The sequence below is a fragment of the Epinephelus moara genome, chromosome 1 (assembly GCF_006386435.1).
Source record: "Epinephelus moara isolate mb chromosome 1, YSFRI_EMoa_1.0, whole genome shotgun sequence".
NCBI classification, from domain to species: domain Eukaryota; kingdom Metazoa; phylum Chordata; class Actinopteri; order Perciformes; family Serranidae; genus Epinephelus; species Epinephelus moara.
In genome coordinates, this window is record NC_065506.1 from 42,067,070 (window position 1) to 42,084,476 (window position 17,407).

General features: G+C 43.1%; 1 protein-coding gene across 1 annotated transcript in view; it reads left to right on the forward strand.

Annotated features, from left to right (window-relative positions):
- Positions 1 to 11,643, forward strand: part of LOC126389008 (CD151 antigen-like) — a 35,269-nt gene extending 23,626 nt beyond the window's left edge. The window contains exons 4-8 of the mRNA XM_050042427.1: positions 2,839 to 2,913; positions 8,002 to 8,106; positions 9,706 to 9,864; positions 10,108 to 10,194; positions 10,287 to 11,643. Coding sequence (XP_049898384.1) covers positions 2,839 to 2,913; positions 8,002 to 8,106; positions 9,706 to 9,864; positions 10,108 to 10,194; positions 10,287 to 10,346 — 486 coding nt within the window. The 3' untranslated portion in view covers positions 10,347 to 11,643. The remainder of the gene's footprint in view (positions 1 to 2,838; positions 2,914 to 8,001; positions 8,107 to 9,705; positions 9,865 to 10,107; positions 10,195 to 10,286) is intronic.
- Positions 11,644 to 17,407: the final 5,764 nt, after the last annotated feature.

The following is a 17,407-nucleotide window of genomic DNA, read 5'->3' on the forward strand; positions in this document are numbered from 1 at the left end:
AGTCAGTTTGACATCCTGGATATATCCTTCAAACACAGACTGTAGACCCCTCTTTCTGCTTCTCTCTGGAATCACTCTTTCATTTTTCCTAAAACATGATAATATTTCTTCAGGGAGTGCAGTTAGTTACAGTGTGGGCTCCATGCTTACTCTGACAGCTTGTCAGACCATCACAAAGGGGCGTGGCTTAGCGAGAGGTCAATTGGGCTGCAATTTGAGCAACAATGATGTACAACAACCTAGACATAAAGGATCTGATATAAATTGCGGTCGGATCAAATCCTCACACGCCTTGTTTAGTGTCATAAGCTCAACCGTTTAATGTGACTTTCCTATGTATTTGCTATCTATCTTTGTTGCTATGCTTCTTAAACCATCAACACAACATCAAAATGCATCTTAGAGTCTGTTCAGCATTCAGGCTCAGAGCCACACAGAGGTCTAATCAGCCCCAGCTATCAAATCAAAGACCAAGTCCACTTTACCGGCCTGATTTTCTCTCTCTGATAGCAGCAGGCCAGAGGAATTTGGGTCAAGGTTTTCGGGCTGATAGTATCTCCTCTTGTCTTTAATTCTGCAGAAACATGGCACGAAAAGCAAACCTTCCCTCTAACTCCCATGGGCCTGGTCATGAATCAGATACTGGAGATAAACAGCAGAGCTCACGCAAAGGCGCAGAGTGTGAGATGTGCCAGTTAACAATAACTTTTGCAGTTTTGGGTTTTAATAAACCAACTTTGAGCAGAAGAGCTGAACATAGATGGAAAGCCATTAGAAAACACTTGTTTGACTAACGTTAAGTGTCATCATCTGTTGTGAGGCCTCTTTTTATGGGCTGGCACACTTGTACATGTTATATGCACTATTATTAACCGGTAAATTAGTTACACCTGTACAGTGTAATTCAATCCAGAACATCAGCACTCCAATAAATCCTACTTTTATGAGCTTCTCTAGGCCGTACATGGTGGTGCAGTTGATTGCATCATATTTACATGTATAAAGGTCATAGACAATCAGAGATCAGTTCCATACTTTACTAGAAATCAACATAATGTCAAATCACCATGTGAAAACTTTTAGACAGCGTGAAAAGGGTCGTTTGTAGTGATGTACCACAGACTTACCACCTGAATCTGCAGCTCCCTTCAGCTTCTCAGAGCTTTACGGTGAGCCTCAGCTCATTGTTTAACTGTGCAGCCCACAACTTTACTGTTTTGGTTCACTCTCACCACTCCCATAGCGTTTTTATTTTGCCGCAGCAGACAGAAAACAAGCTCGAGAAACCCACTTTACACTACCTGCTAGGCTCCAAACAGCAGACAGACACGGTTAGAGACTAGCTGGTGGACATAGTGGAGCATTTAGTGGCTAAAGAGAAAGATATTTCCCTCAGGAGATGGTAGAGATTTGAATCAGAGCTACAGGAGAGTGAATATTGGACTTGCATTCATCCCGTGGACACAAACATAACTCCAAATGAATTATAATGTTGCTGCTCTTTGTAAATAAGCAACTGTATGCTAACAAGTTGCCCATATTCACTTAAAAAGGTGATGATATGTCTATGTTGCATTCACAGCTTATTTTTAAAGAAATCAGGTACAGGTTTAAGTCTTTAATACCCAGTGTTTCTCATACATTGATTCATTCGTGGTGGCCCTTTGTCTACTTTGACTCTGATACAGCTGCCTGTCTTTGTCTGCAGGCACCACTCTATAGCCTCACTTAATGTCCCACCCACATAAGCGCAGTTTGAACTTTTAAGGTTGGGGGTTAAAGAAAATCTAGAGGAACTGTCATGTGTACAACTGAGGCTTTGTTTACATGAATATTAATCGTGATACCAGCCCTAAGGTGCATTTTCATATCCCGACTAATGTGTCTAATGAGTGATGGCATATTGCGACAATTACCAGTGAGCCTGAACTTGCACAAACTGCAAAACTCAACAGTAAACCAGATACGGATCCCAGTTTCTCCAGAGTCGACGAGAGTTGCCGGCTCAGAGCACTATTGGAGTATGCTGGTCTGATATTCAGAGCACCACACTCTCAGAGCGGCAGAGCTGTGAATCTGTGATGAACTGAACCATTTGTTAATTCATATAGAAACAGAACATTATATTCCTTCAACCAACAGCACTCTTATTTAAGCCTAAAGAGTCAGATTGGATTTACGAATGCAACCATGGTCGCCAGCTCAGGAAAGCAGGAGCTGTCTGTTCCAATGCAAGGACTCAATTTACCTGAGTAAATAAAAGACCACAAAAAGTTATTTTGTTATCTTGACAAGGTTGATAGTGTAACTAATTATTCATTCATTGCCTAAATGTATAAAAAGTATAGATAAAATAAAGACATTCAAATCCCCTCGTGCATTTTTGGCTTCGTCCACTGGGTGGTTCCAGTGAGCCCCCACAACTAATCCAAACTGTGTCCTGTGGTTACACGTCACGAGTAACAGCCTATCAACACTGAGCTGGTAACGTGGCGTTTGTTTAGTCGTTACTGGAAGTAACTGAAGTTGTACGAGAACAAGAACTGCACAGAGAGAAAGAGGAATTGAGATGGTGTGTGGACACAGCGAGATATGACCAGATGATAATAGTTTCTAAAAATCCAAAAACCTGCTGATGCATATTCAGCCCATGCTGGACCTGTTCATGTGAGTCAGCTGTCACCCTTTTTGTCTCTGTGAGATTTGCACTGTAACCTTGGCCTTCGTGATCAAGTAAAGTTTTTGTACTGCATCAAAACTTCACCCACATCAGATTTTTAAGCCACCTGTCGCTTTGTCACGTCCACTAACTGTGTCTTCTTCTCCTCTGCTCTCCAGTACTTCGTCCTGCTGCTGTGTATCTTCCTGTTGGAGATCCTGGCCGGCGTCCTGGCTTATATCTACTACCAGCAGGTAATCCCCCCCTAAGGCAAATGACAAAAGAGTCCTTTGAAATGTATCTCACAATGCACCCTGGGATTTGTAATGTATGTTCGGATGCATGTTTGGAATGACGGCAGTGTAGTTGACAGATGTAGGAAGACGAGACACAGTTAAGGTTTGTCATATTATAATGCAGTCGTAACTGAAATGTGTTGGTGGATTACAAAAGGGAATCTCATGAGTTTTTTATTTATTTTTTTTTTTTTTTTTTTGTTTGGATAAATTATCCAGTCTGTTGTTACTGAAGTAAATAATAAAACTATCACAAGAATACAAAAATGTATCATCTGATATTAAAACCTAATATCTGTGTGTGTGTGTGTGTGTGTGTGTGTGTGTGTGTGTGTGTGTGTAGCAGCTCTGATGTACTAGACTAAAACAATCAATATGCTTGACACATGTTTTGTGCCTCCTTAATCTGAGCACGTAGTCAGAGGAGTTGTAATAAAACACAGACGACTGTTTTCAGTTCCCACGTGGCAGCTGCTACGCTGTAATATTAACCACAACAGAACCAGCACGATAAATCAGATTGCGGGCAAGAAATATGAGACAGCCCATTAAAAATACAAATATCAGACTGACCATATTACTCATGATACATTTAGTCCAAATGGAATGAAAATGCCTCCAGTGGTACACATAACAAGGCTGAATGCACTGTGTCAGAGTCATTTAGAAGCATTTTGTTGTGCTTTTGGATTGAGCCACACTCAGACAGAGCTGTTCCTTTTAAAAACAAAGAAATGAAGCACTCTGCTGACACAGGTCAGAGACTAAAGAGAGTGAAAATACCGCTAACGACTACAAAATGCTCTCAGTTAGGCTCACAAGTGATTGTTTTATCTTATGCAGTCCTGTTGATGTAAAAACTAAACTAAAATTGACATTATATTTATGACTGACTGCATGGCAAGCAAATGAGAGGCTTTTTTTTTTTTAAACTTGCGTTATATTAACACGACATTGCTCTCTACCGGCGTCGCTCCCACCCCGACAAATCTCAAAGCCTGGTGGCTTGTAGCTCAGCAACAGGACATTTTTTCAGTCTGGAGGTGCACTGCTTTCATTATAGCAGCCTCATTCATAATACACAACTTGTCTGAACATGAGCAGTCGCTGAGCTCCACGGCTCTCTCCTGTTTCCTAAAGCTTTAACTCCCATATTCGCTTCAAAAGATTGTTGCATTAATTAAGTGTTGCTAAAATCTCTAAAGCCTCTCTTTTTGCCTTCCTCTGTTCTTCATCCATTGTTATAATTTCTCTTTATTCTCTCTGATAATTAGTTCAGAGCTTTTTATTTCAAGATGACTAAAACCTCATGAAACCAGCATGTAACTCACAGGAAAACACACTTATCACATAGAGCAAGCTGCAGATTCTCCACACGTCAGCTTATGCCGGGTTCACACCACACAATATCAGCCCGATTCTAGCCCTACGCAGTGTCGTACGGTGTTGGCTCAGATTGTGAACGACAATGAGTGCCATCCATCGTTTCATCTCGTGTAGTGTGTCATAGTAGACGCCAACCCATGCAGTATCTGGGACACCTCACGATGTCCTGACAGAAAGTCTAGGATGTTTGATTTTCTTTTTGTCGTTCACGACTTCCCCCGTCACAGCCGTCACTTTGACCAATAGAAACACAGAGCGATCTGCTGCCGTAGACAACTGTGCGGCAACAACACCCCAGGGTTTTAGATATTTCCTCTACGGACGTTACCACACAGAGTAAAAATGGAAAAATGAGGGCGTCAATCAGCAGAGGCACTTTATCAACCCGCTGAGTACTGCCGTTAGCATCAAGCTAGCAAAGAATGTTATTACTTCATAATGAAGATGGACAAAAAGTATTAAAATTAATAATAATAATTGATAAATAGTGGCGGGGCTTTTACTCACCACAACTGCAGCGGGTATCAGCTTAATTTTAAAACAGACTGAATTATAAACAGGCCGTTATTTATTATTCCCTCTCTATTTTTCTATTTTTACTTTTTATCCGCTCCTGTTTGCCTTAAAGTTAAATGCATTGCGCCGTCATTTCAAACTCAACACTTCCTGTATCTGTTTCAAATTAAAAGCCGCTCATCATTTTGGTTGAGAGAATCCCTTCATTTTCTAAAAATGCTTTTATTGTGAAACATTTGCAGGAACTCGTTGTGGAGGATTCAGTGACTTGCATAGTTTGCATTTGGTACTTCAAATGTAGCTCCGCCCATCTGGTGACACTTTTTATGTTACTTCAAAAACATTTCGGCTGGCACGTGAACAGACACAGGGTCTGAAATAATAGTAATGATAATAAAAATAGGACAAGAATAACCCAATGACATCGCACGTCGTGAAAGACAACCAGGGATGATTGACTGCGAACCAAAGTGTAGTCTGTCATGTCTGTCAGCCAAGTCACGGCACGATATTATGACACCACAATCACCTGATCTGACATAAGGACTGTCGAAACAGACAAAAATGTCACGTAGTGTGGGCTGCACACATGTCCAAAGAATGCTATTAATACCTGACTAATATGAGCATATCCCACATTGCATAATTAGGAAATGTTTCATTTGGGGAAAAGGCATAATGCAGAATATCCAAACTTGATGTGCTGTTGACTGAATGCTGCCATTTTCCGAACAATAGTGGAATATTAGTGTGCTTGAAACGTCGTCAGTGTTGCCTCCTTCAGGCAAAGAAAGTAATAGCTGCTCAACTTTTCTCCGCCGCTGATGGTAATGAGTGCTCCATCTGCCATTCTTTCTGTTTTATAGCTGCTGTTTTCATTATGTGAGGTTTTACATTTCATACTTACGCTGTCTGATCTGTCTTTGTATGGCCTGAAATGAACATAAATCTTTGTCAGGCGCTTGATTAGCAGACTGGTGAAGCCAAATGAGACCAGAAATAGTCACTTGTCCAAAGAAAACTATTCTGCGAGTTAACAAGAATGTGATCAATTTTAATTTCAGATGTTTAGCAATCAATTCATCAATCAACATTCACTTTTTTCTTTTCCTTTGTATCCCAAACGTAAAGTCTCTGGACAAAGTCTGGTTAGTGGGTAGAGCTGGCACCCCATGTACAAAGGCACTGTCCATGCTGCAGCGGTTGTTGGCTCGATTGCAGCCCATGACCCTTTGCTGCATTGTCCCCCCCCCCCACATGCCTGAAACTGTCCCGTCATTAAAGGCAAAAAGCCCCAAAAACAATCTTAAAAAAAAAGTCCTTCCCTCTCCAAAGTAACGAACAGTACAGTTTGAGTGAACTGAAGACACTAAAGAATAGTGTGATCTGTACATTTTGCAAAATATGGTATCAGTTTCTCTGAGGCTCCGTTAAAATACCTGCATTTTTGACAGCTGGTGTTTCCCACCCCTCAAAACTTCTCTTCTAACCAGTCATCATGTATAAGTTTACATTAAGAAAGATAAAATATCATTTTGATGCACTGATTAAGCATGCCACTTGTAGGTAGGCTATGTGGGCTCAATTCGATGTCACAGAAATATCACTGACCAACGATGTGTCGTTGTTTGTGGTGTCAAAATATTCTGAACACAGCTTGTTTGCCTGATAAAGTTCTAGTTACCAAAACAAGCAGCATTAAAATCAATATTTTAAGCAAGTTAGACAGTGTGCAGGAGTTTTTCTTCCAGTCGTGCTCTGCTCATCTCTCTCTTATGCACCTGTTGGGAAGTAGATGTGCCAAGTATTCCTTTGTTCTTGTCAAAATATTCTGAAAAACAAGTTTCAGATCATATTTCTCACCTGATTCGTTTCCGTTGCTCTTTGTTGAAATGCTCAGCAATAAAACACACCATGTTGTTTCCACCTTACAATTTAAAGATCCTTAACACACCAAAGTCAGAAGAACGACCATCTGAGGAGTCAGTGAAAGCAGCATTGGCCTTGGCTGGCGGAGGTCATGACTTGAGATTTAATCAGTCCTTGCTCGTTCAGTCAGTGTTGTTGCTGTGCTACGTTAATAACAGTGAGTGGGCAAGTGGGAGTCAGGGATTCATGAGCACTCAGACGTTTGACAGTCTGACCCGCTGCATACCAGACACTAAAAAGAGTCATTCAGAAAGATTTGTTTGTTTATTTTTGCCCTTCACTACCCAGAAGTATGCTCATCAACAAATTCTTACATTTTACGAGTTTAAAATTTTTAAGATGTCAAAAACCAGCCCTGAACAAGATAAATATTGCAGCTGTAGCAGTCACATGTTGTCAGAACAGCACATGCTATAACCGTCCCTACCTGCAGATGGCACACATTTACCTGTCAACATCTGCAGGTCTAAACCGCTGCTGTTGTTACTTTTCTGTAGAGCAGCTGGTCCAGGTTGGACTGGAGCTGCAGGGTTCAGACCTGCAGCCCTGGTTTCACAGTCGTCGCCTCAGTAGATGCTTGAACTCATGTTTGCTTTTATTAGTATCTGCTTAATGCCACATAATGCTGTTTACGCACACACCGGCTGTTTCTACTTATTGAGCCATTTTAAACCTCGGATTGCTGTTTTCACCTCGCTGCCGCAGTGTTTCCAAAACTGTCAACAGGTAAAATGAAAAGCTAACCCCCTCCCTCCCTCCTGCTTCCTCATCCTCTCCTTTCCTCTTTGTCTTCACCTCCCGTCTCTCATCTCTCTCCGCCCCTCCCTTCCTCTCTTCATCATTCATTCCCTTGATATCTCCTTCACGCTTTGATTTACAGTGGTTTCCCAGCTGGCTTGTTGCCATAGAAACTGAGCCCCCCAGACCTCGCACTCCTCCAGCGAGCGTTTTCTGCCACTGGTCTAGAGAACAAAAAAAAAATCACAGACTTCCTCTGCCATCGCCCCGGCTCCGTCCTCATCTGCTCCTCTGTTGTTAGGTCCTGCTGTCCATGTCGTGTATCGTCAGGAGGGCCTTTAAATTCTGTGTGCCGTAAATCTCATCAGGAGCAGAGTCAGCAATTACAACTCCTTTTAACACTTGGCCATGCTCTGTGCTGGCCTGAGGTATTTGTGTTGCTCCTTAGTGAATGTATGTGTCTGTGTGTCTCAACAGCTGAATGAGGAGCTGAAGCAGAACCTGAGAGACACCATGACACAGAAGTACCAACAGAGCACTCACGAGCACATCACCAGGGCTGTGGACAAGCTGCAGCAGGAGGTGAGTGTCTGCATACCAGGATGGATAGATGGATGGATACAACCACCTATTTCACAAGGAAGAGGTTAATGTCATCTTATTTTGAATGTGCAGTCACACCCACAGTTTTTCTTTGACCCAAAATACTGGACAGTAGTTGTTGAACCAGAGCTTCTAAGTAAAAGTCACATGGACTCACACGTGGCCTGTTGATTGGACAGTGTTTTGGTAACCTATCATCCCATCAGATTAGAGATTTTGGTGATGAGGGCGAGTCAAAACAAATCCGATTCCAGTCGCTCTGACTTCAGCTAAGCATGATGGGCTTGTCTGCACCCGGTGCTGTAATTTACCATCTCTTTTGCTTATACCCGTTGACAGCACATGAAGGAACGGATAAATCTGAGCAGCAGTCGAGACTCCAGTTAGTTCATTTTTTATGCTCAGTGTTTTAAATATGAGACGCCCCGGGCTGTCAGACGCCAACATTTATTCTTTGTTCTTTCTTCTAAACTTTTCAAAAATTAGTTTGGACTTGTTACATTTTTGGGAAATACGTTTAGGTCCAGTCCCATTTCATATTTTTACCCCTTACCCCTCTTTTTCGAGTGCCCCTTTGCCTCTTGGAACAGAGATACAAGGGGTAGTGGTTGAAAACTTCAAGACCCTGATGCGTCATCGGTGTGCTGCTGTATACGTAAACAGATGTGTTATTGCGAGTATGCCGACATCTGCAGTTTTTATTTCTTTTGCGGTTGTCAAGACGCTTGTGATTGTTCCCAACTGAAGTTTGAGCGGTAACAAGTGCAGCAACTTCACTGCTGGACTTAAGTTAAATTTCAAATGTCATTTACCATCTAAAGGGCTAATGTGACATGGAAATATGCCAAAATGCGTGACTGTCATGCCCACATCAGCAATAACAATGTAACATTAGTTAGCTAGCTGGTTAGCCACCAAGATAACAGCATATTAGCGATTTCTAAAAGAAAAGGACCAATACATTAAGATTCAAGTAAGATAACACGATGGTTATTGTAATTTTTAAATCCGTTTGAAGAAGAAAATAAGTTTGTGAGTTTCTGTTGCTCATGCAGCCATCTTGCCAGTGATTTAGCTCACACTAAGTTAAGTAAGGGCCAAGTGGCCAAAATAGCACACTGTGTTTTTACAGGCGTCAGTGCTGGACTGTTTTAGAACTCGGGGTAGATGCCAGGCAGCCAACGGAGACTTCAGGAAGTTTACTGCTCCCACCCCAAGAAATAGTCCCATTCTTGGTTTGGACAAAGCCAGACTAGTAATTTACCCGTTTCCAGACTTAATGCTAAGCTCAGCCGACCAGCTGCTTGCTGTATCTTCATATTTACTGTACAAATATCAGAGGTGTATTGATCTCCTGATGTAACCATCAGTAAGAAAACAAATAAGCACAAAATGTCAAACTGTGTCTCCAGCAAATTGCGGTTTGAGTCTTTGCTTTAGTGAAGTGCAGTATTCAAATGCTTTATCCGCTGGGATAAAACAACTTCTGATGCTTCACATTTCTTTTTATACTTCTTTGCTGCCATCAAAACTCCCCATCTAAAGATAGAAAATGTGTCTTCCTCTGTCTCCCGTCAGTTCAAGTGCTGTGGCAGCAACAGTTCATCCGACTGGGCTGAGAGCGTCTGGATTCGCTCCAGAGACGCAAACAGCAGGATGGTGCCTGACAGCTGCTGTAAGACTCCCACTGAGCTCTGCGGCCGCAGGGACCACCCATCCAACATCTACAAGGTGGAGGTGAGAGGATGAAGGGTGCCGAGGGGGGGCGTCGACGGGGTGGACTTTTCAGTGCCGGTGGCTAGATCGGTATTTCTGTCATGTCTCAGTATGTCAGCGTTGAGATTGTGTGGTGTCAGAGTAGCAGAGAGAGAAGAGCCCTCATATCCGAGCTGTATACATAACATTTGTTTGCAGTGAGACTCCAGCAGCCCTCCCACATCAACTGATGCAACATGAAGACACTCTTTGTTTTTCATTTAGGGTGGCTGCATCACCAAACTGGAGAAATTCATCCTGGACCATCTGAAGATCATCGGAGCGGTGGGCATTGGGATTGCTTGTGTACAGGTGGGCAAAGAACTTTTTCAAGAAGTCGCTTGCACATAAACAGAGATTTATATCCTCAACTATGTTTTCCTTCCCCACCATCCAATCCCCAGGTCATAGGAATGGTGTTTACATGCTGCCTATATCGAAGTCTAAAGGCAGAGCCGTACTAAGAGCAGCAGCAGCAGAAGAAGAAAAGTGTGTGGGTGAAGGAGGTAACTTCATCACCGCATGCCATACTCAAATAGCCCATAGGTTCTTTTCTTTGCCTTGCACATAGGGGAAGGAAAATTTGGCGAGGGATCAAAATCGCACATCTGAGGATCTCATTTTGGTCAACAAAGGGTGGAAAAACACTACAAGGTTTCTTGAAGTAATTAGGCACTCAAATTGCAGTCTCAGCTACATCTTCAAGATCACAGCGCTGTGAGAAAAAAGCCTCAGAGAGCAACTGATGGGAATTTTAACACAGATTGTGTAAATTAGTGTGGGACAGCCTCCCTGGGACTCAAAACATTGTAGTTTTCTTCCACTCCGATTCCCTCGATGTACATTTGTTTGCGGACCAGGTGCTTCGCCGGAGAGTGCCGTAAAGACCAGCGGAGTAAAACTGGCACTTCGCAGGAAATGTTAATCCCGGCTGCCGCAGCAGCAGCAGCAGCTTCCCCTTCCCCAGCAGCGTGGTTTAACAAGCCTACCTCTGGGGCCCTCTTCAACTGCAGCAGCATTTTGTTTCCACCTTAACTAGCCAGTCATGCATTTTAATTATTTGTTCGATAGAGGCCTTTTAAACTTTTAAATTGTTAGTTTTTATATTTTGTAAATGATTGTTTTCTGTAACACTTGAGGTGCTTTCTTATGAGCTATTATTTTTGCCTTCCCAGCGACACGTCAGCGTTTGATCATGATTTTAATCAACTCTGCCACCCCGACGACCTCCTGAGAAGCACACAGTATCTGCTGAGTGAGGGGTCACGAGTTAGTGCCTTCCTCAACAGCGTAACTGGTGCCATTTGACACGGCAACGACAGCGTTTTAACCCTGAGGTGTAAAGGCTGATGTTAATGAAGTGATTATGTAAATGTTACAAGCAGTGCCATTAATATCGCTCATAGGAAAGTGCCTCATGTTTGCTTCTTTTTTTATACAAGGGACTTATCCACTGATGCCAAAGTTGTCGACCGTAACTTTGTGTGAGGACCTACTGTATCTCTTCCAGCCTTATTCACGTATCTACTGATGTCTTCTTAGATTGTTTTCATAAATGAAGATTTTGTTTTTACTTTTCTATAAACCATGAATATATTATTGTATTTAACAAGACACATTGGTAGGAAATGATAGTCACTCACTGTTGGCGATGATCTTTTCCCGTGTGCCTCAAAGACGACACTGAATTAATCTGCTGTATTTCTGTCTTTGTGATAATCCAGGAGTTATTCTAGTTTGAATAAACGTTGATCGACACTACACTTTGCTTCTGCTGTGTTTGCTTCCTCAGGAAAAGTCAGGCGGCAGTTTGCAACATGAGCGGTGTAAAAAGAACATTTTTCTTTATTCAGTGCGAGAGATTATGATTTGTAAAAACGCTAACTGACAAATATACCAAATATTGTAATAGTTGTTAAAGGAGCAGTGTGTGAGATTCATGGGGGGATTTAGTGGCCTCTAGTGGTGCGGACTGCACATTGTGAAGAGATGAAACTTCTCCCGCAGACTTCTCCAGAATTCCTTTAGTGGATATTGCTCCTGAGCTGAATTATCCGCAGAGGTCTTTTTCTCTCCAGAACAAACAGACATGGCGTCTCATTTATAAACACTGCGAACACACAAAACGAGGCCTGAAAGAGGCGTACGCCACTTCCCAAGCAAAAGTTGTGATCTATAAAAACAGATTTGACGGGAGAAACTTTGACCCAGGCTTACGAACATTTTGGAGACGGGAAATTGCCGACACAGATGGTGAGGTAGAAGCTTGATAGTAGAAATTGGCAAATACTCTTTGGCGCACGCCATTTTTGGCTTTTGTTCATACGCACATTTTTAGTACAGATCCTACGCATTGTTTTATAAATGAGACCCCCTGCTTTTGCTTTTTAATGATTATAACAGTGAAACAAAGAGCGACCCTGCTGTACAGGAACCAGTGAAGGGAAGCAGGGAAACTTTGTTGATATTGAACCAGCTGTGTGTCATCACAGTGTGTGCAGATGTACGTTGTTTGACTTCCCCAGAGATCCCAGCCCATCCAGAAACGGAGGTCCAGCTGCCGGCAGCGGCATGGGGGCGAATCCAAACACGGTTCATCTGCACACACTGCGATGCCACACAGCTGGTTCAATATCAGCAAAGTTTCCCTTTATATTCATTGTCTTGTGTGGCGATCAGCAGTGATGTGGTGGTTCACTTTTACACTGTGATCTGTAGCCTATAGTTCGGCTTTAGCTTCTAACTATCTTTGTCTTTTTAACCTGTTGTTGCTGCTGAGTCAGTTTGACATCCTGGATATATCCTTCAAACACAGACTGCATAGCAAAAGGTCAGTTGTCTTCCATTTCTGCTAGTGTATCCCCCTAAATCCAACAGACTGGACCTTTAAACAGCAGCACCGCTGAGCGACGTCCTTCACCTCACAGTTATCAGTTCATGTCATCCCAAAAACTGCCAAAAAAAACCATTGTGTAAAGACAGAACCATGTGCCTGTAACCAGTGGCCCTTACACAATTGGCACCAGCTTACAGGTGCATTAGTGTATTAACCCACAGTCAATTCCCTAATGTTACTGTACTGTAGTGATTTGGGATGTGAGCCATATTACTGACAGCTGCTGCTGTAGTGTATTACCTATACCATGACAGCTATATGGTGTGTAATGGGAGTTATTCTGCTGCTGGGTGCGAGGCCAGCTCATTTGACCCCGTGTACATTTGAGAGTGACTGTGCATGGGTGTCATTACTGCGAGTGGCAGCAGTTACTGCGTGCAAACACAGGGAGGCAGCACCCGCCAGGCTTTCACCACCATGACACCACACTGATGAAAACAGCTGGTGAGAGTGTGTGCAAAACACCCAGAGGCGATTGAGGATTACCCCCTCCCTAAACACACTCGTGTCTAATTCAGAATGGCAGAAAAGCTTTAATATGGTGTCCCAAAGTGTTCAGGAAGAGGGGAAATGGAAATGTGGCTTTTTAAATGTGCACACAATAAGAAATATCACCTGGACGTTGAACTTTACCTGCTTATTTGTTTGTGTAAAACACACAATTCATCCATCCAGAAATATGCGTCTCAGTGTGCTATTAAATGAGCTGGAAAAAAAAATAATCAAATGGCAACCGGTCAGCTCACAGCCACAGACTACTAATTGGTTTCCGTTGGGACCGCTAACAATGCAAATGAAGCCATTTCTCTGTGAGGTAAAAACTTGCGCCCTCTGTGTAACACGTGGTGAAATGAAACAACAGAAATCTGTGTGTATTGTCACAGCACCCCTTGAAGGTGCTCTCACAGCACACCTCGTGAAAGCTGAGTCATCCCTGGCAAAATGAGCGGGTGAGTTGTGTTTTTTTATTTCCTCATAGGGAGGGGGGGGGGGGGGGGGTTGAGCAGTTTCCATTGGAGTGAAAGTATTTCAGCACATGGCAGTTTTTAACAGGGCTCTTCTCCAACGAGCAGACATCTGTGGAATGCGAGTCCTGCTCTTGACACAGCCTCTGCCTTTGCTTGTTGCTTGAGTCTGACTTTAAATAGACGACAGAAATTATGACAAGCCTTTGAACAACCAGTGTGTCCCAACCGATTGTGCCCCACCGATGAAAACCATAATAAATCTCCCTCCTCCTCCTCGCCAGCCGTGCAGGCCTCCCCTGCCTGCTCTGCCTGCTTGCTGTGACAGCCCGCATTCAGGCTAACACAAGGGGTATGTTAATAATGCCAGTGCATGACATTTCCAAAATATCTCCTCCAATACTCAGTTGTCCATTCAGTGCACATGTCACCCGCCCGCTGCACCTCGACCTGTTGGCCCATCCAGCAGACAGATATGTTATTTTCAGTCCGGGGGGGGCTTGTATGCCCATCTCCGTCCACCTTTTTTCCTGGGGGGTGATTCTGTGCGGACAGGGAGCTGTGCTACAGTTTGCAGCTGGTGACAGTAGGAGGAACATGCAAGCGTCTGTTCCCAGGGTCACCCAAAGGCAGGGGAACCCAAGGGTACAGGAACCTGTGTGTGGGAGTCTAATTTTAGGTACATTAACATAATTTTCTACCTTAACTTTATTGGCTGGGGACACCTCGGCTGCTGAGGAATTTGTTGTTTCTGATTTGGTTTCACAGCAGTTACATAAATCACGAGCTAAAACGGTTTCTGTCGGCGCGGGGGTCGGGTAAAGGTTAAGGTTAGGTAAGTATAGTTAAGTTTAGTGTTTCCTAAAAGGAAATAAGCATTAACACTGCAGAGGTTCCCAACCTGTGGGTCAGGACCACCCAAAGAGGTCGCGAGATAAATCCGAGGGGTCGTGATGATTAATAGTAGAGAGAAAACAATATTGTCTGCTGCTCAATATAGTGTTTCATTTTTCAGCCTTTCCTCTTTTTTATGTGGTTTACTGGATAATTCTTCCTCCTCATGCCCCTAAAAAATAAATCAATCTTAAATTAAATGACCCTTTAGCTCTCTGGCTCTCAACCTGGGGGTCCCGACCCCCATTACGGTTCGGACATACTTCCTTCGTTGAACGTTCATGGACAGCTGCGGTCACACAAACATGCACGTGGTTCTATTCATAGTACAACTGTGGGTCCATGTCAGCCCTTAGCAGTAAAGGTGAGGGCTGGGAGGTGAGCGTACCGTCCTCCTAAAGCCGACATCGGGTGAAAGTGAAGCTAAGAGGACGCTGCCAGATCTGGAGTGAACGGCTGATTTTATGGGGTGTAAGAAAACATTTTATAAAAATATACAGGAGGCCTGTATCTCCGTATGTCATTTATTTTTGTAAAGAAAAGCAAATGAAATTGTTATTGTTATAAATTCAGATTGTAATTCAAGATATAAACCTAAAAAAAAATCTCACAGAATAAAGGCACAGTGAAAAGCTGAACACAAGTTGTAACCACAGAGCCTTAACTCTGTGATAAACAGCCTCGTTCTGCATCAGCAAAGTACACAGTTAAAACAACTGTAGAGAACAATGGACAAGCGACATGGAGAAGAAAACATTGAATGTGTCAAAAGAGAAGCCCATATAGTACATTTGACTGTTAAACATTTTAAAAAATACAGACAGAATTGTATTTAAATTCCTTAAAGTCTTAGGAAAACTAATCTCTTAAGAAATATTTACAGGAAACGTGGGTGAATTGCTGGACGGACCTACTGAACACAGACACAAAACACACAAGGACACACAAAGTGGCCACAAAGAGACACAAAACCTCAAAAAAGAAATGCATAACAACTACAAAGAGATGTTAAACCACCACAGAGTCTTTGTGTTTGGCTCCTGTGTAGGAGAGGTGGTGGGACCCTTTGCATATCTGTGGCCAGGGGCCTGTTGTCTCATAATTTGCCCATGACAGGAAACAATCTGCTCTAAATTCATGGATGAATTACTGGACGGGTTTACTGAGCACAGGCCCAGGGGCCCAAAGTGTCAGGGGCCCACCTGGACTTCACCTGCATAATGTCATTTGAATCAAAATGACCACAAAGGGATGCAAAGGAACTGCAAAGAGACACAAACTAACTACAAATACGAGCACAGCAATCACAAAGAGACACTGAATGACAACAAAGAGACACAGACAACTAGAAACAGACACACAACAACCATAAGGACACACAGAACAACAAAAAAGTTGCAAAACGACCACAAAGAGACACAAAACCACTACGAAGAGGCACAACAACCACACAGAGTCGCTAAATGACTACAAAAAGAAACAAAATTACTTCTAAGGGAACATTCACACCAGGATAGCCTGGGGGACTCGGTTCGATTGGGCGGGGAATGCCAAAAAATTTCCAAACTTCATTTGGTTCGGTTCACTTTCACACTGCACTTTTTAAAGCGGACCAAACCACCTGGACAACGTCACGCAGTTACAAAAGCTGCTCATTATGGGGCCGTAATGCCCGAAACGACTACTGAGCAGGAAGTCCATCCCCTTCAGCCGGTTTGGTCTCCACAAAAACACCAAAATGCACTGCACTCTACATCACTTCCTCTCTTTAGTTCACTTCCTCTCTTTGGTTCGCTGGATAGTCCGTTTGCATTTGCCACTGTAAGCGAACCACACCAAGGTTCACTTGCAAGTGAACTGAGACTCCCAGTTTTCAAGCGGACCAGGGTTTACTCATTTGGTCCACACCAGAGTTTGATTGAGTGTTCACACCACTCCAAATGAACCGAACTATCCGTGGAAGCGGACCAGGGTTCGTTTAAAGCGGACCAAATAGCGCCAGTGTGAATGCGTCCTAAGAGACACAAATGACCACAAAGACATACAAAACAATGCGTAAAGATCATAAAAAGACACAAAACCACAACAAAGCGAAACAAAACGACCACAAAGTGACACAAAAGACAGGAAACAATCTGGTCTAAATTCATCCACATCGCTCGTTTTATAACTTCCTGCAGTTATTGTTCTCACTGTTTAGATTAACTGTACAGTTTATCAGTTGTTCTGGTAAAATACGTCACATAGGCAGAGGGTTGTCAGTTTACCTAAAGATAGAAAAGCAGTCTCTCAAGGAAAAAGGCTGGGAACCCCTTCAGTAGCTAACTGGCCACACTGGGTAAAGATATGCAACCTTTGACAAGGGGCTGCAAATAGACATTACATTGTTTGAAGAGGTCACATGCCACAAAGGTTAGGAACTACTGAACAACTGTGTGTCAACATCTGTGTGAGTACACTCCATACACAGAGACGGTGATGTCAGACACGCACTACAGGTGATTCAGCAGGCAGGATATTTTACGAGGGCTCAACCTTCACAGCTCTCAGCCAGCTCAGCCTGCGACTGTTCCTGCAGGAGGTCCAAACATAATCTGCTCTCATGTTTCGCTGTATGTACGCTCTGCATCCTGAACGTCTCCGCTGCAGGCACAGATATCTCAGGTCATTTTCATTCAAGGCCTTGACTGTTTACATTGTGTGTGTGTGTGTGTGTGTGTGTGTGTGTGTGTGTGTGTGTGTGTGTGTGTGTGTGTGTGTGTGTGTGTGT